This window comes from Podarcis pityusensis (genome assembly GCF_964106645.2).
Source record: "Podarcis pityusensis genome assembly, chromosome: 4".
Lineage (NCBI taxonomy): Eukaryota > Metazoa > Chordata > Lepidosauria > Squamata > Lacertidae > Podarcis > Podarcis pityusensis.
In genome coordinates this window covers 45,997,011-46,020,229 of record NC_138027.1, presented here as the reverse complement: position 1 = coordinate 46,020,229, position 23,219 = coordinate 45,997,011, and the positions used below count along the sequence as shown (strand labels likewise).

General features: G+C 38.9%; 1 protein-coding gene and 1 long non-coding RNA gene across 29 annotated transcripts in view; one reads left to right on the top strand and one right to left on the bottom strand.

Annotated features, from left to right (window-relative positions):
* Positions 1 to 19,958, top strand: part of ROBO2 (roundabout guidance receptor 2) — an 835,262-nt gene extending 815,304 nt beyond the window's left edge. For 16 of the 22 annotated variants that reach the window (XM_081003969.1, XM_081003965.1, XM_081003984.1 and 13 more), the window contains 4 exons: positions 1,306 to 1,470; positions 8,872 to 9,117; positions 13,897 to 14,097; positions 16,010 to 19,958. In XM_081003969.1, coding sequence (XP_080860095.1) covers positions 1,306 to 1,470; positions 8,872 to 9,117; positions 13,897 to 14,097; positions 16,010 to 16,011 — 614 coding nt within the window. In that variant the 3' untranslated portion in view covers positions 16,012 to 19,958. The remainder of the gene's footprint in view (positions 1 to 1,305; positions 1,471 to 8,871; positions 9,118 to 13,896; positions 14,098 to 16,009) is intronic. The other 6 variants (XM_081003977.1, XM_081003975.1, XM_081003976.1 and 3 more) reach the window with 1 other exon arrangement.
* Positions 3,875 to 23,219, bottom strand: part of LOC308476419 — a 60,742-nt gene continuing 41,397 nt past the window's right edge. The window contains exons 5-12 of one of the 7 annotated variants that reach the window (XR_013985866.1): positions 15,530 to 15,624; positions 13,075 to 13,159; positions 11,840 to 11,988; positions 10,942 to 11,042; positions 9,515 to 9,695; positions 8,663 to 8,746; positions 7,086 to 7,219; positions 3,875 to 4,669 (exon numbers count right to left, since the gene is read on the bottom strand). This is a non-coding gene — a long non-coding RNA (uncharacterized lncRNA). The remainder of the gene's footprint in view (positions 4,670 to 7,085; positions 7,220 to 8,662; positions 8,747 to 9,514; positions 9,696 to 10,941; positions 11,043 to 11,839; positions 11,989 to 13,074; positions 13,160 to 15,529; positions 15,625 to 23,219) is intronic. The other 6 variants (XR_013985869.1, XR_013985867.1, XR_013985868.1 and 3 more) reach the window with 6 other exon arrangements.

Here is a 23,219-nt window from a genome sequence, read left to right as displayed (position 1 = left end):
TGCTCTTCCCTTCTCTGCAAAAAAGATGAGTCAAAGTACATAAAATGTTTAGAAGTAGGCTATGGTTGTGCATTAAGGAAGCAGAGGGCACTTCCTAATGGCAGTTTGCGGACTCTGTAGCTCCTACATGAAAGTTTTGTGCAGCCCCTACACAGTGTTTCGCTCTGTGTTATTTTCCCACTTGTTCTATTTCCGTGGAAAACTGAGTAAGTAAAATTCCAGCAAAAATACAGCCATATTAAATGAGGAAGGAATATGGGATGACATTTTGATGGGGATCATGTCATGTGGATGCTGCACAAAACTTGCATGAACGAGCAGCAGAGTCTCCAGAGAACTATGGTGTGGAAGTGCCCAGAGATACATTTAGAGCAGTAGCTCCAGGCTACTCTTGGGCCTGTTTATAACACAAAGGGATTACTATACAGATCAAGAAACTTCAACAGCATAACAAACTCCTAACACCAACTATGTGGGGTGGCTATCATATGGTTGTAAAATTTAAACCACCCTGTACATAAAACAGCGGGCTTTGTAAGGGTTCTGGCATGCATGTTTCTCCTACAAACATCACAAGTGGTCTGTGTGATAGACTCTTGTAAGGGAGCAGTGCACTTGTCACTGAAAGCAGGGAGGAGGCAGGGAGGAGGAGGAAGGCTTTATAAGATTGCAATCTCATCAAGAACAATGAAGGACTAATATACTGTAGTATTCTACATAAATCCTAAGACTTGATATTAAAGTATTCTTAATCAAGTAGATTATTGCCAACAAATCATGTGTTCTTCCATTGGCTTTGAAAAACCGAACTTAATGTATGCTTGTTTAAGATTATGAAATTATGCATGCATACAAAATAATGAAATATGGATAAATCTTATCTGTATTAGCCTGTTCTTGAATGGTTTGGGCCCCAGAATAAATTGTCTAATGTGGTTACTTATGCAATAAAAATACAGCATGTGTTGGGCAAAGCTGAGTTTAGACTCCTCATCCAGAACACATGCTTTCGCCATAGAGGTCATGGTGCGTAAATGTTGCTTCCAGTCTTTTTTTTTTTTTTTTAAATGTATTAGTTACGCATTTCTGTTTAGCATACAAAAAAGATGGTCAGCAAATGGTGAAAATGTTTTTCAAATAAACTTTAACAGTAAACTCCAACACTGAGTTTGTCACTTTGCTGGTGGTGCCGTCAATAACAGTCGTCATGAGTTTTCATGTGAGGTGTTGCAAATAAAGAAACTGAAGCTGGTTAGAGCAGGCATGTAAGCATAATAACGTATCAATTTCCATTTTTGTTTGTAGGCAAACCATATTCCTCTTCTCAGAGGCCTCGGCCAACCAGCCCCTTTTCTACTGACAGCAACACGAGTGCAGCCCAGAGTCAGAGGCCTAGGCCTACCAAAAAACACAAGGGAGGCAGAGTGGACCAGCCTCCATTGCCTCACCGTAGAGAAGGAATGACAGATGGTAAGTTCTTTGTTAGAAGTCATTTCCATGTTAACTGTAAAATGGTACTTTCCAAATTAGTATACTAAGTTACATGAAAGTTTATATTAAATTGTGTTTGTTCACTATTTTTGTCACATTTCTTTTCACAAGTATTTAGTTCTACATTCATAATATTCAAAATATATAGACTTCTACATAGAGATTCTCACAGTTCATTAATTATAATTTATCTTATACTTCTGTTTAAGACAGTGGTGAAAATGCTTTGTATGTGTTAAGATCTATGTTAAATATATGAAGTAAAAGGGGTCCATTCTTTCTGGAAAGTTCCTGTCAATTTACTTCCCTCTCCTAACTACATAAATTGTGTCAAGTTTTCCATTAAGCAAACTTGGTTCTACTAAACCATTTATTCATAGTTACCATAGTAGAATTTTTTTGTTTATAAGCAATTCAAACTTTTGCTGTAGTTAGTATCTTACCAATTCCATGTGTTCTGCATGTATCTTATTTCTCAAGTAACCTATTTACTTATTTCAACAATTTATTTACCACTTAACACTATAGTTTCTAAGTGATGTACAATGAAGTTACAAAAGAAAAAATTACAGAATAATGTTGCATTATATTTAATGGATCCAAATGTCTGTCTCATATGCATATCATTCCAAAAAGAGCTCATCTTCTTATATTTACACCAGATATGCATGAATATGCCACTTATTTATCAACCCTCCAACATGCATCTCTCTAATTTGAACAAATTTGTGCTGTTAAAAACGCACAGTACAGTATTTTGAAATTACTCTCTTTTAAAGAAATGCATGGCAGGACCACAAGGAAAAGCAGACTTCTAGATTTCATTTTGTTTTTCCACCTCTAGCATCATTTCCCTTTTGAAACAAACAAACATCTTTTCTGTCACTGTTCTGTCTTGATAAGTAATTGATATGTTTCTCATAACAATGTTTTGCTCTACTAACTTGATTATCTCAAAGGTGGTCAGTTTATTTTCCATTTTCTCATCTCTCAAATTTCTTATCAAAAAACATTTTAATTGATGATAGTGAAACCAAGATGGATGTTGTGATTCCATTTCACTTGCTATTTGTTACTTTCAAGTCTTTCAGTCAGTGTTGATGTTAGATCTATGTCAGGCTATGAATTATGGCTGGGCTATTTAGCCAAGCATTAGTTTCTCCTACTGAGCTGTGAAATCCAGTCCCACCAGGACAGCAAAGCAATATTATATGAATTTATCCTCACACATATGTCTGATGACATTCTGTAACTTAGGCTTAATATAGGCTGCTTCGTGTTATTTTAAAATTTCAGCTTCATTCCACAGCTTTTAACAAGGTTTTGCTCCTTTCAAAATCGTAAGATTACACATTTGGTGCAAGTTCAAACAGTAAATAATATTCACATTGTTGTTTACTGATACAACCACAAAATGTGGGGGAAGGGTGGAATTTGGTCAGTAACTTTAATGTTCTAATATATTTTATAACAAAAATTAAAGAATGACCAGTTTTCCAATAAGTCCTGTGGCACCTTAAAGACTGGGCTCTTGGGCAGCGTTTTAGGCTATAATCTACTGCACAGATGCATCCCCCCCCCCCAAACTAGAAAAACACTCCAGGTTTGGTAGGACATGTGACCAAGAAGAAATTTGAAACATAATGGCAGCTTGACTAGTTGTCCCTAACAACCCCACCTTGGAAATAATCATGGCAAAAATATGAATATGGGAAATTACTGTAATGCAGATTTTATACCAGCAAGGACCATGATTTTGGTGTCAAATATTCCACTGAGACCTCCACCCCTATTTCTTGTTCACTAGCTGTGATGATACCAAGATATAGTTACAAATAAGGCTGCTGAAACAGTAAAACCACCACAACATGGGTTTTACCAATATTTTAATGTCTACAATCAGGTCGAAAATGTGAGCAGATGAAGGTGTGTGAAAAATTTGTAAATGGAAGTGTGTTGATAGTCCTTGGCAGCTCATTGATACAGCTGACAAATAAGGTTGTCAATATGCCATTTTTAGGAACATCTGTAATATTACAAGGCAATGTGCAAGTTGTTATTAGATAAAGTAATATAAATAGAACTATTATGTAGTAATCAATAGGTCAACACCACAACAGGAGTAGAAAATGCTTGAGACTATGCTGCCTAACAGCAGTGGACATTGGTAAAAAGGCTGTGAAGTCAAATTTTGCATGTAATGGTTGGTAAGCTAAACGTTTTTTGTACAGGTGGTACATCTTCTCATGTAGACTTTTCCCAGCTTCTGCCCCACACGCCATAGCTATAGCGACCTCACCAGTCTTGAATCTGTCACAGCTATAGATCTTTAAATAAATCTCCTCCCAAATTATTGCTGCTGCTATTTGTACTGTCAATGTTGTACCGAAAGTATGTTGCAGTTATATCAAAGCTGTTTTTTGTTCAATCCTGGAGCACATGAAGCAGACATTACTTCCCCAAAGGCACCTTCTAATTTACTTATGAGATGTTTCTCGCTGTGTGTTGCCTGAGAAGGGGGATAACCCCTTCAATTTGTCAACTAACTCACCGATACTGCACTGGCATTCATCATGTTTTTAAGAGTACTTGCACAGTTTCTCAAATGCCAGTGACTTTTCCGAATTGATATGTCATCCAGTTGTACTAAATTGATTCCTTGTTTCATGTGTAGGGGTTCTGACACGCCACAGGTATAGTAGCAGCAATGATTGTGGAACTATTACACTGTCTAACAAAACCTGTATTGTACAAATCCATTCATTGCCTTGTTTTGTTGCAAGTTCCCTGACTGAATCATTTGCACTGTGATGACCATATTAACCTCAATCAAGTCCTCAATCAAGCTGCTTATTTCTCCCTAGCTGCTAGCTATTGGCTGCTAGCTAACTATAAAGATGCCGTATGTCTTGAAGTTAAATGCAGCAATGTTCAAACATAAAACTGCTGGAGGGCGGGACGTAGTACTTCCCTAGGAGATCTCTAACAATGGATATGCTTATACACAGTGCATGTTGTTACAACACTTAACGTGCAGTTTCACATCCATATGTTAACTAGGCCAACTTCCCTTCCTGCATTTTATCTTAATTTTTTCTAGAACACGTTCCACAACAGTTGCCTTTCTGCATATTACCATCACAAATTACACAGCAAGTTTTTTCCATCTCTACACCATCTGTAATGATAAAACAGAACACAACAATTAATTTACAGTTGTTACTAGCTGTTACAGTATCACAATGTGAAATAGAACAAACAAAAGTGCTTTCACCTAGTGAATAGTTTTCAAACATTATCTTCCACATCTGCTTGCCTGAAGTAATATGGCTGCAATACCAAAATAATGATCCTTGTACAGAGCCCACTCATTTTCTATATTGCATAATGACTACTGCGACCTAATATGTAAGTCACGCTGCTACTATACAGTATAGCAAATTTTGGCTTGTTTCAAATTTATTCCAGGACCGCTGTCTTTTGGGGATTAATATCCATGTATATAAATCCTAACTATATACTTTGATGATAAAGGTCGCACTACATGTGAGGGTTCCCCCCTCCTCTTACAAACTGTCAGTGCTGGGCGGGGGGCAGCAATCTGAATTGCAAACTGGGAGTGACCTTTTGTCCGCCATTAGCCATCTGCATTGTGGAAAACATCACACTGACAGAAGTGAGACCTTTTCCTATAATGCAGTGCAAACGGCAAGCATTGAGGGGCTTATGTGAAGTGAGACTACAACAGGACTGAAACTCTCCTAGTCCCATGCTAGAGTTGCAATCTAGATTGGGGACAGGGAAATCTGCACTCAAGGGAAGGACGACCTACTTATGGAGCAGATGGTGGGAAATGGAGAGGAAGAACTGATTGTTAAATGCTAAGGACCTTGAGAAAGGTGATAAAAAAGCTGAACAACTTCGAGGGTGCCCAGATTTTTACTCCTTGAACTATGGCAACCCTACCAAACAACAGAACAAAAGGTAGGAAGGAGAGAAATCTCATGCATTGACACAAAGCCCTCCAGATAGTTTGGAATGCAATCAGGTTGCCAAATACAGAAAGACTGGCATATGAGGAAAATAATCAGAGTTTCTTTCTGGCGACTTATGCTTTACTATCAACCATCCTATCAAAATCAGTGGCAAAAGTATTAGATTGATTACATTATAGACTGAGGGGCAAAGGGGAGTCAACCATATAATGCCCAAACATAGTCCAGTTCACAAGTAAACATGAAACAATTTTCTTTATTCACAATTTCTTTCCCTGGGTATCATCTGCAATTAATTGAGATTTCCATTAAGTGCACTGCTAGAGAGTTAGCAACATTAAGCTCTTTTAAAAGTCTAAACTAATAACTGTTGTTTTCAGTCACACTGGGTAATCTCTCACACTGTTCACACTAATCCAAGGTGAGTCAAATGGGAACACATTTAGGCTCAGTTGAGGTTTTTTGCTGTCACGAAATATCAGAATCCCCAGTTCCCTAATTACTGAATTGGGAGAAAAGCCACCACTCTCCAATAATATTACATTAATGTACTAATTGGCTTGCAGATTTCTCTTTCCAGAATTGTGCTGTCATTAGATGCAGCTTCTGATGACTTGGCTGAATTCCAACCAATGCAAGGAGCAGTCAGCAAATTCTAGGTGTTCCAGACAAATATGTTTTTACCGACTATATGAACCCCAATGGGGATAAAACCTCACTGAAAGAGAACAACCAAAGATAGTCATAAGATGCACGGTTATGTGCAATATGCCAGAGCTCCATGCCCATATATTATGGTTCAGCATTTGTCGTTTACAGGAAATAATTTGACACGCCTTGTTTGACAGGTTACAAATAATATTTGCCCATGCCCTGGAAACTCAGTTTACCCTCTCCTGTATCCTAAACTACCTTTTATAGGTTGAATCCAAAAACCTATTCTGTCACTCTACATTTAGAATAACTAAGGGGAGAAAAGGAAAGTAAATTGAAAGACAATTTCAAAATGCACTGAAAATCTAAGTCACTGTAGTAATATATCATGCTATAAGAAATGTCTCACAATTTTGGTTGAAGCAACAAACAGACTCTTAAAGCACCACAGAGAAAAAACTACAAATTATTATGATCCTCTTCATGTTTACATTACACGAGTGGGAGCAAGAATACTGACCAAATGAGTAGTCTATCCAGTAAATCTGTTATTGTCAAAGAGGTACTATCCACAAATCCTTTTCACTAGAGGTCAATAGCTTATGAAGCTGAAATGGGTAACCATTGGGACTGTATGTGGCTGCATCATATGGTGAGCCATTAGCTTGCCTATCGTCCTTTCTCTCCAGGAGGAACCAACTACTACCTAAAACCATCAGCTAAAAGCATTTTGTTCAGACAAGCCTACCCATATATGTAGAATGTTGATATGTACTTTAATCTGTTTTTAGTTTATCATTTATTTTAATTATCTTTCGAATGTCTTAAATGGTTGTTCTTCATGATAATTTCATTGTTCTATTCTTTTTGTTAACATCTTAATAATTTTTTTAATAACTCAAACAGCATATAAATGTTATGGTATAAATAAATAAATAAACTTACCTGAGGCCTTAGGATGCTAATCCGTCTAGAAAGATGCTGCAATCTGCAGTTCAGTGGCTCACCACATGGGGCAGCAGCACACAGGCCACCCCTAAGGTTTCCAGTTTGACCCCAGACAGCTCCTGCCACCAAACCTGAAAAACAAAAATACCTCAGAACCTCTTGGGCCCAACTACACGTGATGCTTTTTAAGTTACGTGACACTTTAGGAATGCAGATAGCAGCTGTATGGAGATTCTCTGGGTGGGGGTTGTAGGAGGCAGGGGTGGAGTTTAAACCCTTTCCCCCCTCTGCTTCAGTTCCAATGCAAATCTTCACCCCCTCCATAAAGCTGCTATTTACATCAAGATAGAAGTTCCTCGTTGTATTAAGGTTAGTCTCCTCCAGGTGCACCATCCAGTCCCAGTGAGCAAGGGAAACTTGAATACAAGTGTACATTACTGGTGGCTAAATGTGTGAACAACTTTCATTGAAAACACTGCATATGAAGGGATATTAGGCAATATGGAATGTCAAGTTACTACCTCAATTGTTAAAGTGCTTGAATGAACGGCACAAGTGTTTTCAGCATTATATGAATCAAAGAGAAAATTGCCATGTAGGATAGGCATGGGGAAGATTTATTGTCTCAATTATTTTGAATAACTAATTAGACTGCAGACAGCTGCCTCCATGAGACAAAATGGTGTTGTCATGCTCCAAATACCCGAGTATCTGTTCCACCATTAGGGCTGGTTCACAAGTATTAACACCAGCTGTTTCTTTCACATCCACTTTACTCCTACTGACCATCCTGGGTATAGATTTGTGTGCAGAAATATCCGCATATACCAAACTATAGATGGATAGAACCAGAAGACTCTTGATTCCCCATAGTCACATGTGGTTCCAACTATGGTACAGTCATCTTCTCAAAGATGGTCAAGAGTGCTGCATGGACAAAGAAATTAACTGGCATGCACATGTGAGAGTACTGCTATAGCCCCAATTCAGAAAAGGAAAGAACTATAAAGTTCATGCACAGAAAATATTTCACAGAGGCATGATTCAAAGCATTGCAAATCCTGTGTTTATCTAAGAGGATTTAGTGAGCAGTGGTATGTAAATAGTCTTGCATGTTTATTTTGAAACAGCATGGACAGAATGTTGGATTGCAACTAAGAAATGTTGAAAAATCGTGCTTACTAATGTCTCTTCACCATTGCAAGGTTCAAAAATAAAGGAAAACTCATACACATTTGATATATGTTATCGTGGGTATAGTTTGCTTGAAGTTAAACACAGGCTGGTGACTTCTTTTTTAAAAAGTAGTTTGCATTTGAAGATCCCCACCCTCCCAGAATCTGTTGTGTTATAATCTGGACATATTTAGAGCAATTTGCAAATTCACTCAACATTTGAGTGCATGTTAAAACTTCTAGAAAACCTTTCATATGAAGCCACTTTTAATTTAACTGATAGGGTACATGTGATCTGCATTTTGAATATATATATTTCAAAACTATTTCATAGCAAACAGGATGAAAAAGGAAACAACCCCCATCTACTGAAAATAAAAGCTTTTTTTTTTTACTGACCTTGTCAAGTGCAGCACAACAAAAATTACTCTTCTGGTGAAGGGCATGTTCAGTTATTTACAGCCAAAAACATCTAGCAATTGTCTAAAACCAAGTGAAAAATGTAGGATAACTATATTTTGTCAAATCTTTCCAATCCTTTCATTTTCCACTAAAATTTAAATGTAACTAATATGTCATTGAAATTCTGAGTCTATTCACATTTTTAGATCTTCCACCACCGCCAGACCCACCCCCTGGTCAGGGTTTAAGGCAGCAGATAGGCCCTGGCCAACGTGGAGGATCGACAGAGAGAAAAGGAAGCTCTCTAGAACGACAGCATACATCCAGCATAGATGAAACAAAGAGCTCTTTGGATCGTCAAGCTAGAACGTCACTAGAGTGGCAGCGGCAAACCCAGGAATGGATAAGCTCCACAGAACTTCAAAGCCAGCAAAAACAAGCATTTGGATCAGGTGTGTAGTTGCACCTCTCAAAGCAGCTTAGGCAGTTTCCTAAATATATTCCATTATAAGATCCCCTACAGGCGGTGAAGGTCAAGGCTTACATTGGAACAGTCAAAGGATTGTTATTAACATTTGACCTTCAATGTTTGCTCCTGCAATGGTGAAGCTTTTGAATACACCTAAACTACTAAAATTCTGAACGCATGCCTTTGGGAGTTAATAATGCTGCTATATGCAGCAGGGGGGGAATGTACTTGACATCTTATGCAAGGAATATATACATATGGAACACACACTGGCTGTGAGTATTTTTCTTTAACCCACTGGAATGGATTTTTGCATGCATATAGTGCACCAAACATCCTTACCTCCCACCTGTATTAACAGCATTCTCATCAGTACTCACATTTATGTCTGTAACCTTGCAAAAAGCTCGGAATCAAGCCATTTTGGACTCATAGGTGTGTGTGGGGTTTTTTTTGGGGGGGGGGTTAAAACATGGAACTTCTCATTGATAAACTCGGTGGGTGAAATCAAATGCTGCCATTTTGCTTGCAAAACAGCTTTTCATCCAGCAGACACCACTGCTAACATAATCAATGTAGGAATACTGGGTGAAATCCAATGCTGCTGCTGTGCTCATAGAAAAAGCTTTTTATGCAGCAAACATCTCCACTAATATAAGAGGTGAGACGATTTTTGCTGATTTCTCCCTGCCCCCTACAACTTACATTCTGTTCTTTCCTGAACTATAATGTTTTGGATGGTTCTCCATTCTTTGGATCGTATTTTCTGCAGCAGAGGAAATCAGCAAAGATCACCACACCTTCTTCAACAGTAAATATTGAATGAACATGACTAAGGTCCATTAATTTGAATAGATCTACCCTGAGTAAAACTCAGCTGACTGTCACCCGTTATTCCTTTCCCCCCTCACACCAGCACTCAGAATCATTAAATGTCTTAACAGCTATTAGGTATTCATCAACAAACCATTCAAGTATTCTTTGTCAGCTTGTCTGTTGCATTCAGTTGTTCAAATGAAAAGATTGGGGGGGGGGTTGCAATCCTGTGGGCTCTAGGAGACTGTCCAAGAAACCATACAAAATAATGGATTTTGATTCCAGAGACAGAGATCTGAGCTTGCAGAGGGAGAACGACGTCTCCCTCTCTGACTCTATGAACCCTGCCAAAGCTGTGGCTCAACCAATGTTGGAGCTCAGATGCAGGTAGGGCCAAAAAAAGGAAAGTATGCCAGGATCCTAAACCCCCACATTTCTCTGCCGCACCCCCAAGCCAGAAGAAAATACTTTTTATTATTTGGAAACAATGTGAGGGACATAAGCTTTTAAAAGTAAAAAAGACAAGATAATTCAAACCTAGAACTGGATTGAGGACTGCAGAGCATTCCTACATTCTCACGTTCCTCCCCATCCCTTGTGGATTGCACCCTTTGACAGAACATGTGTGTGTGTATTTGCGTACACACACACATGTAAGGACGGTTAGAACAGATGATCAACTTGATATCCTAGCACTTTCTTCACATACTGTTGGTGGTATGGTTTCCCTTCATCTTCCACCTTGTTTCTGTTTCTGCATAAAGTAACTAGCATAAATTGTGCCAAGTGAATTTTTTAGAATGTTACACTGACGGATCAACTCAAGGCACAACCTGTAAAGAATTCTGCCAAAACAAGTTTGAAGCTGAATAAGTTCCCAAATTCCAGCAGCTTCATTTATTTTAGAACAAGAAATTTGCCCTTTTTGCTGTTGGAACAGCAACTCTGCAAACTTCTTGAGTATCACATAATGAACACAACTGTAACTTACTTGTGGCAGTCATCTTTGATTCCAAATATGATGATGTTGGCAATTGCTATGACTGTTCTCCTTGGTTCATGCAGTGTTGGTTTTGTACTTTGAAATACTACCTAGGGTAAGATGACATATTGGCCAAATATGAACTCATTACCAACATCTTGGATTCCAACATGGTAACTTCACGCACTACTTCCTAGACTGGGAACATGAGTTTTCCGATGTGGTAGCAGAAATATATTTGCCCCTTGTGGGTAATGAGCTTTCTATATCACCAAAATCAAAAGATTTCATTGGTAAATTTGTACTGATATTTTAGGTTAGCTCCAGTGCTTTGCTCACTTGAGAAGCACTGACTAAAATAATTACCTTGCTAAACTGTGTTGATTTAAAAGCCTCTGACCATATGAGTATGTCAATTTTCCTCTAAGCGGAGATAGCTAATAACATTTGGGTGTGGGTAACTGAGTCAAAACTTCAAATTACACCACTCAAAGTGGTAAAAATATAATGATAAGCTAATCATTGAGAGTCTGGTGCCCTGTGCTGTCCATTCTTCACACATTCTGCATCAAAGGAAGGCTGCCTGATTCTGCCTCCTGGTGCGATTGGTCCTTCTATAGCTTAGTGGTCCTTTACACTATGAGGTCCCAGGTTCATTATCAAGCACCTTCACAAATTTGTACTTCAGAGCTGTAAGGCATTTCTGTCTGATGCCTTGGAAAGCTGCTTGGCTAGACAGACTGAAAGTCTAAGCAGAAGCAGCTTCCCCTGTTCCTCAACTCTCAAGCACCTCTTAAGAGAGTAGGCCAGTCCTGGTGGGGGTCAACACCTGATGTATGATCTAGCTAAAGTTAAGCACTTGCAAAATTAATCAATAGAAAGTTACGTCTCCTGTTGAAATCAGTACCTGCAAAACTGCTTAAACTGGGCTGAATCTTTCTCCCAGTTTGTAAGAAATCCCGTAGACTCTGCTCGCATATAGTGAATGGGGACCTGGGTCTCAAGGACAGCAATCTGTTCTCAAGGACAGGAATTGTTTGTCAAGCAAGATTTTCCCTATACAGAATATAAACCAATGAAGTAATTTCCCATGTGCTTGATATCTTTGGAAATAACACCAGGAAGCTAATTAAATTAGCTGATTCTATAGTTCTTTATCTTAATTGATTGAAATAATGTTACCATAATTTAAGTGAGGGGGAAAGAGCAGCATTTCAGCAAGCTTAAAGGAAACTATAATTTTGGCCTTATTATTCTGCAAATCGTTTATGTATCATTTAATTAAGTAATCTATGATTCATCATGCTTTTTCCATAATGAATTTTGGTTTTTTTATAATTAGGACATGCCAATTCATAAACTTAGATGAAGATATGATAATATGTGATTTCCAATATGCATGCAAAAATGGTTTCATTCAAAATCTAACTTAGCTTCCAAATTCACTGTAAACAAGTTGATACTTTTCTCTATATGTCAATAATAGAAAGATCCTTATATACCAAAATACAAACGGTAATTGTGTATATTTCATTTACATTATTTGTCAGGCATGTCTTCCACTGCTAGCTGATAGATCAATCCTAAGTGGGTTGGTGTGGGGGGAGATGAGAATGGTGTGATAGATCTACGGTCACATCCCAAGCCCTGCCAATTTTTACACTGGCCATAGCACAAAGTGTTGCCATCCACCCTACCACAGCATGGCACCTCCAGGTTTGTAGTAAAGGTTCAGACTCCACCACCTTGCAAACTTCCCATTTCAGAGTTCTCTGTTTGCTACCACTGACAAATCAACATTTGGGGAAGGGCTAAGATTGAGCTCTCAATCGTTCAGCCATGTGAACTACTTATTCCAGTAATATGTAGTTGAAACCTGTATTTATCAACGGCTCAACAAACACTAAACTCACATTGAATCAACTGTCATATTGGTAGGGGGGGGTTAAAAATAAATAAATCCAACATTATGAAACAATACATTTTATGTTCCCCAACGTAGGCAAATAGTCCCCATTTTCAAATTGTATTTTGCCACCATGTGGGACAGCTCTATTTTCGAAATCATCAAATCTGGATTTCTATCACATCAACTCCCACAAAAATTTTATAGGAATTCGGGAGTAAACACTCTTGACGTACCTTATACACATCTGGAGATGTATTGATCAGCCTGTTTCCAGTCCATATGGAATGCATATGTGTTCCAACCCACTTCCACATCAATCTGCACATAAAGCACAAAAATACATGTAGGTTTAATGTATTTTATCACAAAATGCCCATTTTTATCGTGGTATACTTTTTATACCAGAATATGGTATGTACACATGTTGAAATGAAGGAGTTAAGGACAGTGCAGCTAGTTCAACCTTTACCAAAGAGGCATAAACTGGTCATACCCCATTCCAAGTCACATGAAGTAGCTCTACTTATCACCTAGCATCCTGATTAGCCCAAGAATTCCCTTTGCACAGAAGAAACCTTTGTACATAAGTATCTATGCATACAGAGGCTCTTCAAAATCAATGCATAGCTGGCTTCTGCGTTGTTGCTGATGACATGGCTTGCCTCCACAAATCCCTTCACTCGTGTCAACCACTCCTTTTGCTCTTATTTGTGTTCCACTTTGTAGCTTTCCAGTGAAAATACTGTATAACCATTTTATGGTATACTTTATTTCTCCTATTTCGAGGGAGAGGAGTACTAAGTTTTCCATTTCATAAATTTCTAGTTATCAGTGTGCACATCCACCAAATTTTAGTTGCTCAAGTCCCCATTTTCAAAGTGAGACATACCTATTCCCAATGTTCAGACTTTTCTAATACAGCATTTTAGATGGTATGTAAGATTTCGGGTTTTTAGGTGGTGTAAAATTATTCAACAAGTTTTAATCTCCCATGAGTAAGCCAGTCCCATGTATCTTTTATATATGTATATAATATATACCATTTGTATTTTCAGAAGAGGCACTGGTGCCATATAGCAAGCCTAGTTTCCCATCCCCAGGTGGACATAGCTCTTCAGGTACAGCATCTTCTAAAGGATCAACTGGACCCAGGAAAGGCGAGGTCATGTGGGGAGGTCACCAACGTAACACCAGTGATCTCATTGACGTAGGATATGTTGGATCAAGCAGTCAAGGACAGTTTTCTGGCGAATTATGTAAGCCTTTTTTGAGATGCAATACAAAATGTCTCTCTCTCTCTCTCTCTCTCTCTATATATATATATATATAATTTTAAAGCTTCTACAATTTAGGCACATTTTGAATCTTGGGAAGATCCTGTGGGCACCAATTAAAAATAACTTCCATGAGAAAGCCATACAGAAAATGGCTGCTATGGGGGGCAGGGCATAACACAAAATTACTGCCACACCGAAAAAAACAGAAAAAAGAACCAGGGTTGTAAAACCATGCAGTCATGCACCACATCACCCCCACATCTCTGTGGGGAAGAGACACCTACATCAACCACTGCTGCACTTACAGAGGGATGTCTTCTCCGTTCAGAATGGATAGAAGAGTGAGTTGCCAATCCTGTCATCCAATGAAATGTCGGCATACAGTAGACCCTTGGGTTACGTTACTCTCGAGTAACGTAAACTTCGGGTTACGAAAGCAGCAAACCCGGAAGTATTTTTCTGGGTTTCGTCACTCGCGCGTGTGCAGAATTGCTCTATTGCACCGTTCGAAGAAGTGGCGCCTCTGGATACAGATTTTTCGGGGTATGCACGGACCCCTGGAACGAATTAAATTTGTAACCAGAGGGTCCACTGTATTTAGGGGAGAGTGTTCAGTGCAGGAGAGGCTGAGTCAATGCAACCACAACCAGGGCAGCAAACTGTGTTTTATGCATTGTGGACTTTTGAGAGGTTTTTATTTTCATGATTGTAAGTGATTTTAAATTGTTTTTAATATTGTGTTTTAATGTTGTAACCAGCTCTGGGACCTTAGTGTGAAGGGTAGGTAATAAAATAAACATTCTTGTTATTACATCACATTTGATAAAAGTACAGTTCACCAAAAATCACCATAAGGAACACCAGTGCTAGGAGACGGGTGGGGGGGCAGACAGATTAGCTTTACTGTGTTATAACTGTGGCTTGCACATTCAGGGAGGGAAAGCATGTGTCTACTCCTGGCAGTGGTGTTCAAAATGCAGATACAACATTTAAAAGCTGGAAATCATGCAGTGTGAAAGAGAAAAGGAATAAAATATTTTGTGAATAAAAGAGCAGCCAAACAAGGACTCCCACCCACCCCACATATGTATGGGAGGTTACACAGACTAAATTGTGAAGGCTCCAGTGACACAAAAAACAAAAAAATTCCCTCCACACAGAAAGCTGGCATTTGAGGGCTCAAGCTAGGTTAGAACTCTTCTATATGCAGGGATTTTTTCACATAACAGAACACTGACTAATATGACACTCCATCTGCAACCTGGAGTTTAGCAATTCAGACTCAGATTCCCCATTTGAATGACAACTAACTGAACAATTCATAGGGTTCCTTCAAAAGCATTGTCATTGAGCACTTGCAGTTTACATTTCCTCAACAAAAAGCAGAAGAGGTAAAATTCTGCATACATACATTTGCTTTCTAAAAGACAGCTATGCTGTGTTGTGTCAGGAGGGTAATAGGTATCGCTGTTCTATGAAGAACTTCACATTTTGGTGCTGCATTCACTGAGAAAATAATTGGAAAACGTACAATTACAGTTTACATTCCAAAAATGTTACAGATGGGTAGCCGTGTTGGTCTGCCATAGTCGAAATAAAAAAATTCCTTCCTGTAGCACCTTAAAGACCAACTAAGTTAGTTCTTGGTATAAGCTTTCGTGTGCATGCACACTTCTTCAGATACAAAAATGAATACTGTAAAAAAAAAAAACAGTCCCGACAATAGCATTCACTTTAACAAAAGTTATCATTTGAACCAATCAGAAGGTTAATGATTTTTATGGTCTGCTTGTAAAATATATGTCTGAATATATGTCTGAATGAAATATGCATAGAAGTTAAAAGTAAAGTATCTTAAAACATAATAATGTTCTTGCTTTTTGTTTAACAGAGTAGTTGGAACAGAAACATCTCAAGCTGCTCTCAAGGGCCATCAAGGTCTGAACTCATGGAAGTGATGACACTAAAACAGTGCAATGAACATTTTCTTTATTTATGTACTTACTTATTAAAAGAACTGTAAATGCAATGTAAAGACACACAGCCACACATATCCCACAGATACTCTACCTGTGTTCTTCTCTATACTACACCTTCCACCTTAATCTATTTCTTATCAAGCATATATAAAGGAGAGAAAAAAATCACCCTGCAGAATGAAACAGTTCCCTTGTATATAATTTCTTTTTATTGCATTGCTATGCAAGCTCACCTTCTTTTTAGCTATGTTCATATTATTGTCTGTTCTTATTGGTCTGTTGTATTATATGTGAATTAATAGGCTGTGGTGCCATATAATAACTTTTAATTGTGTAACTTTTTATGTTTAAAGTTTGCACTGCAATTTTTTTTTGTTGGTGATAAGCACAAAACTCTTACTCCTCGTGACATGAAGAAGAAGAAGAAAATAAAAGTCTGAATGTGAAAGGAGTCTATGTACTGTAAGCTATGTTGGATAATGCTGGATGTAATGAATTATGTTAGGTGGTTTTCCATTGGGTGTAGAATTAGGAAGATGACTGGCAAACTGATGTTAGCAAAGGCTTATTGGGGCATCAGGGATGGAATCCTATATGAAATAATAAGCAACATGTTGCTTTTACCATTAAAAAAGGGGTCAAATGATGGAAGTGTGAGTTTCAAGACCAGACGAGAACACAAGCCTCCTCTCTTCTTAGTATCAGTTTTCCTTTGTTCAACACAGTTGATCTTGCTAACAAAGGAAGGAAGTTAAGGTGTTTCACTAAAGCTATTCTTTAATACTATAGTTTTAAAAATTACTATGCTTGAGTCACTCTCCCCTCCAGGAAACATGAACCATATGAGCTAGGAATACCTAGCAAGAGTTAAAGGTGCAATTTATGATTGAGAAATCCAAGCTGCTTCCAAAAAAGCTAGACTATCTTAGTTCATCTTTCCAATACATGTACAGTACAATGGAAGGTGTAGAGCTGCATCACTTGAAATCCATGGCATAATTGTTTTTATGCATTCTAAACATATTTTTGTGTTGTATTATCTAAAATTGTCAAAAACTGCAACCCAATTCATTTGTACCTTAAATCTTGGGTTAAAATGTTTGAAAACAATGGTAAATTTATGATCGGTTTTGAATTTAATATGTCTTTTGCCAATTCAGTACATTATTGGAAACTGGATAGAAACAAAGAAAAGAAAACATCTTTGACCTATTTTTGATGAGTAAATTTCAAGCCTCTTCTTATGAAAACATGATGCATGTTTATACACTTTTTCAATAAACCAAACTCTCTGTAAGTGGACATTAACAAAAGCATCCTGTCTCATCATTAGTTCTCATGTTTTTCTCCAACTCCTCTACAGTATTTTTATTTCTCTGTTAGAAATACTGTAAATGTATATCAAATGCATTAAATATTTTGTTTGAAGTTTACATCACAGAGCTTATGTCATTCAGTCACATCATTATTACACACTTGCGTTTAAACACATTTTACTTACTATCAGTCCATGTTGTTTTAATACTTTGCCTTAGCTCTCACACTGTTGTAAGTGACATACACTTTTAGAAAAAAAACCTGCTAGCTATATGCTGCTTTTTATTACATTGCATTGAGATTGCTGTTAAGATAAAACATTGTCATTACCAATTCTAAATCAGCACTGCAAATATAAAATTATCTCATTTACGTAACGTCAGGGCATTGGCAAACCAAAAAAACCCCCCCATCAAATCAAGGATAAATATTTTGTGTGTGTATGTGACCAAGGAATTTATGTAATGTTCCTGCTTATTGAAATGCTGGATATAGTTAAAGCCATTATTTTATAAATGTACAGAAATATTCAACAAATGTATAAAAACTGACATTTCTTTTCTCTTTCCTAAATTCAGTATGTTAATGTGTTGACACCATGTTCCAGCAATAGTATTCTGGGTACAAACATTGTTTTCTGTACACAGATCCATGTAATGAAGACACAGTAAGCTGCTACTAAGGGGAGAAACTCCACAACTCTAGCAACCTATCTCAGCACCTGACACAGAGGTATCTGCAATGGAGAATAGTCTCCATGCCCCAACCCTCAAATTGGATAGGTGCTATGCTAGACAACTGAATAAAGCACTAATCCGTTGTTAGGCGGGAATACCACCGAGGGGCATTTGATTCAGTCTGCATGTCTCTTTCCCCCTTCTTACTCAATCTGATGACCACTGCTGTGAGTTTCCTTCAGAAGCCTTGGACAGCACTAGTCATACTGGGAAGGAATGGGAAAAGCCATTCCTGGGCTGAGTCTAGATGATCCCTTACCCCAACTCCCATCTGACCTGAGATCAAGTATTTGCTCTCCAGTCAGAATAGTACGTGGCCTCAATTTTTGCTTCTGTGGATTGCAATTTTATAAAGGATTCATATAACCTTTTTTTAAAAGATCTACCAGGTGACTTAGATTTCTAGGCACATCTTAAGACTTGTGCTGAAACTACAGAACAGCAATTAATTTTCAAAAATAAGAGCATCCAAATGCAAATTGGTTCCTGAGATGACAACAGCTGAGACAGTGATACATGATAATATCTGGCATGGAGTAGACTGGGTGGAGAGAAAAGAAACTAGAAGTGATTACTTGAAGCCATACTAACTGAATAAAGGGTTTGGATTTAAAACTGTTTTCCACCAATGTAACTAAGGTGGATTGCAAGTATGCTGGTGCTACTGACCCTAGTAGGTAGCATGCCACTACTACAGAACATAACCATGCAGCCTGGCCTAACCACACATGATGAGAGCAGCCACGGTGGTAGTTGCACCCATACTGCTGTTACAGGTACTATGAGAAGTTGATCTCATAACTGATCTTATAACAATATGTGTATGGTAGAGTCCTCAGAGTCCTGTTCTACCTTTGAAATATATCAGTTATCACAAACTTTCTATATGTAGGAAAACTTCAAGAGCACATTGAAACATTAGCATTCTAAAGTTGTACAGGCCCCTGAGGACTGTACTATTTGATCTTCCTTAATGTTTTAATTGTCTCTTAGAAACCTGTGCTGAGCTTTGGTGGAACACCTTACTAGCCGATTTCTTGTCAAATCTAGTCTGAGTAAAAGTAGCCATCCCAGGTTCCTTCATATGTGTCTTCATCACTTCAGTTGGGAAGTTTTGTGTCAGTATTAAACCTGTGGAGTACTAGAATATCACTGTCTATTATAGGCTACTATAAAGAGGAGTTTTTATGTATAACAAAACCCCATTATTTCAACAGTGAAGCTTTCTCTTTTTCTCCATCTTTCTGTCTCTCACCCATTCAGTGAACCTCAAATAATCACAGAACATATTTTTTAAAATGTAATGTAATTTAACATTTTTTTAAAAGAACTTTTTTCCTTTTTATAATTGAAAATATTTCTTGTGCATAATGTGTCTTAAGGAAGGGGTGTAGTGGCAACACTTAGAACTGTTTTCTACATTTTTTTTATAAAATTGTTCATTGACAACAGTTTGTTCAGTCACAAAAAAATAATAATTATGACCTCTTAATGTGTTTCATGTGTTAGTGAAGCAAAGTTTAATGGGCATAAAGTTGGTTAATCGTAATGTTCAGTGTGTATTGTATATTTACTGGGGGAAATAAAACTTACACATTTCAAACCTATGTTAAAGAAACTTGAATTTAGCACTATCACTACATGATGACTGTATAAACCTGAACTGGGAGCATCAAGTAATTATAAAACATGCTGTGCTTTTTCTTCCGTGACACTTCACTTCCAGGTAGACTGGCCTTACAAAGTCCTGTTGTGGTTTTCTAAACTCTCCAAAATGTCATTAACTTCACTGATGTTCCACGGTAAGGGGGGGGGGGGAGGGAAACTGGACCCTGTTACAAAACTCATTAACAAAATCCATAAACATGACAAAAGAGTTTTTATACTGTAAATGCTGACCAAGGTGGTGTGAAAAAAGAAGAAATATTTGTTTTACTGTGCTTATTTAATCACATTGTGCTCTCTGTTGGGAATGTTTCTAGAGAAGAAATAATCTAAAAGTGAGCTTCTGGAATGATTGCTACAGGGACTGTGAGAAAGAAAGGACCAGGAGGCAGAAACTTATGTATATATACTTAAAGTCTACTTTATCAACCATCACAATTGTCTATTACAAAACTGCTTATAGTGGGTGCAATAATGTGGATATAATTTTTTTTAGCCACTTGATAGCGGACTTACCAATGTACACCTGAGCAGACTACCCCTAGAATCCTAGAATTGTAGAGTTGGAAGGCACCATAAGGATCATCTAGACCAGGAGTCAGCAAACTTTTTCAGCAGGGGGCCGGTCCACTGTCCCTCAGACCTTGTGGGGGGCAGGACTCTATTTTGAAGGGAAGAAATGAACGAACTCCTATGCCCCACAAATAACCCAGGGATGCTTTTTAAATAAAAAGCACACATTCTACTCATGTAAAAACACCAGGCAGGTCCCACAAATAACCCAGAGATGCATTTTAAATAACAGGACACATTCTACTCATGTAAAAACAAGCTGATACCCAGACCACCTGTGGGCCGGATTTAGAAGGCGATTGGGCCAGATCTGGCCCCCGAGCCTTAGTTTGCCTACCCATGATCTAGTCCAACTCCCTGTCATTCAAGGATCTTTTTGCCCAATGTGGGGCTCGAACCCACAACCCTGAGATTAAAAATCTCATGCTCAAGCTACATATTGTAGGCACTTGAATGCCTCTTTGTGGCACATTTCCCAAAGTGGCTGTAAATGCTCGGTGTGAGGCACCTGAGTTTGACTTGCCCACCATGTCATGTCTATAGACCATCATAAGGAAGTTTCAAGCTCTATTGCATGCAGGAACTTCCCTGCCCATAAGTGGCTTTTCCATTCCCAACCTGTATCCCCATGCCTTTAACATTTGATTCGGATGCCTACATTCAAAGTGAAAGGGTTCTCAACGTTCAAGAGTCTGACTTGTATATGATCTGATAGAATGTTATCTAATGTGTCATACATACACTTTCATTAATTTCAAAAATGTAGGAAATACACTGCAAACAGCAGGTTCTGTGCTTTCATGCCTTGGAACTAGGAAATCTAGTGCATATTCTTAGTACAGTTTTGACCTTTTATATCAATTGGCTGTGTCCTTTCCTATACAAAGGAATTAGAGTGACAGTCTACCAAATCACCAAATACTGTAGAAGTGGCAAGGGAAAAAAATACAAGAAAAGGGAAGCCACATAGACTTTTTTAAAGTTATGAAGCCCAGAGTTTAATGGCAAAAAGTAGAAGAGCTGTAGCTGTGCTGCAGGAGTAATGGGTTATAAAGTTTTTAATTCTCTGACCTCCTTTTTTCACTAGGTCAACCTAGTTTAGCATTCTACAGAAGTGGAAAATAAGTCTGCTTACAGTCCTTTTAGGGACTGTCATACCCTCCACCATTTCACAGATGGAAATAGGGACCATGTATTCAATGTTCCAGTTCTAATACCAATGATAACAAGATGTCTGTCTCCCCAACACACTCATACACAAACTGTTACACATTGTTGAATGGTCTACTGCTCCTGCTGTATAGCATTTCTGCTCCCCATGGATTTAAAAGCTGGGTGTGATCTTGTTCTTGACTACAGATGTACAGATATACCAGGAGGCGGAGACGAGAGTGTGCAATGTGTTCTGAATAATTCAAATATGGGAAGTAGGTCCTTAGTACTTGTGTACATGTATTTACATTCATGTGCACTAGAGACAAGATGTGTCTGTTTACCCTGCACAGATTTAAGTTCTTGAAGACTGAGGAAGACGCAGAAACTGAAAGACTAACAACAACTCTAGCAACTTACACCAACAATTTTTAAAAAGTATCCTAGTTGTCCAGCAGAAAAAACTGGGACAGTGCTTTACCAGGTACCAAAAATAGGGACTGTCTCCACTGTATACTTGTGATGGGACGATGAGCTGCTTGTGTGTAAAATCCTAGTCCCTCAGAGTTTGGTCAAGTTTGCAAACCTCTGTCTGTAACGGAGCCCCTTAAACATGGCTCCGTCAGTCGCTGGCAGATTCCGACAGTGGTTGCTTTCGGAATCGCTTCCAACATAAAAGCTCCTTAACGGAAACACGTCTTCTGGACTCTCTGCGTGACAGTTTCCGGCGAGGAGTGGGTGTCCCTACAGGAGGTCCTGAAACCTCCCCACTGTTTTCGCTGGAAGTGTCTCTGAGCCATCCCTCCAGCTCCCTTTCCCTCAGCCCAGCTCCTCTCCCCCTACTGGTTCCCTCTTCAGCTGCTGAGTCTCTCCCAACCTGTGTGAGCCCTTTCACTTCCCTTCCTTCCGATGGCAGTTCCCTGACATCCACCTCCCCTCCAGGGCCCCCTTCATCCCCTCTCGCCCCCTCCTCTCCGGGCGGTGAGGAGGCAAAACCCCGGAATGAACTTCCTTCATCTTCCGATGTCCCGAACACTTCTCTCCACCTGTTGCGGTTCCTGGTCTCGAAGTACTCCTCCTCCTCAGAGTCCATCTCCCCTTCCCCTTCCGATTCCGAGAATCCTTCCAACTCCTCCTCCTCATCGGTGGTCCCAAAGTATTCCCTCCGGAACCTCTCCACAGGCTGAGGTTTCCTTGGGAACCTTTGATGGAACGTTTCTATCAATACCTCGTCATTGATATCTTCTGCCATTACCCAAGTGTTTTCTGACTCCGGTTCTCCTTCCCACGCTACCAAATACTCCACCTGATCCCCCTTCCATCTGGCGTCGAGGATTTCTGCCACATGGCTGCTGCATTCCCTTTCTTCTATGACCGGTCCCCGAGTGGCCATCCCTTCTCGTCCCCCCTCATACGGTGACAGTAACGACCTGTGAAATACTGGGTGCAGTTTCATGTGGTTGGGTAACCGGAGCCTGAAAGCCACTGGGTTGACCTGTTGAATGACCTCAAAGGGACCCAATCTCCTGGGTCTTAATTTCTTACAACCTCCTTTGAACGGCAACCCTTGGGTTGACAGCCACACCCTATCTCCCACCCTTATGGTTTCACCTTCCCTTCGGTTCTTGTCTGCCTGCCTCTTGTATTCTTCCTTCGCCCTTTCTAAGTTGAGTTGGAG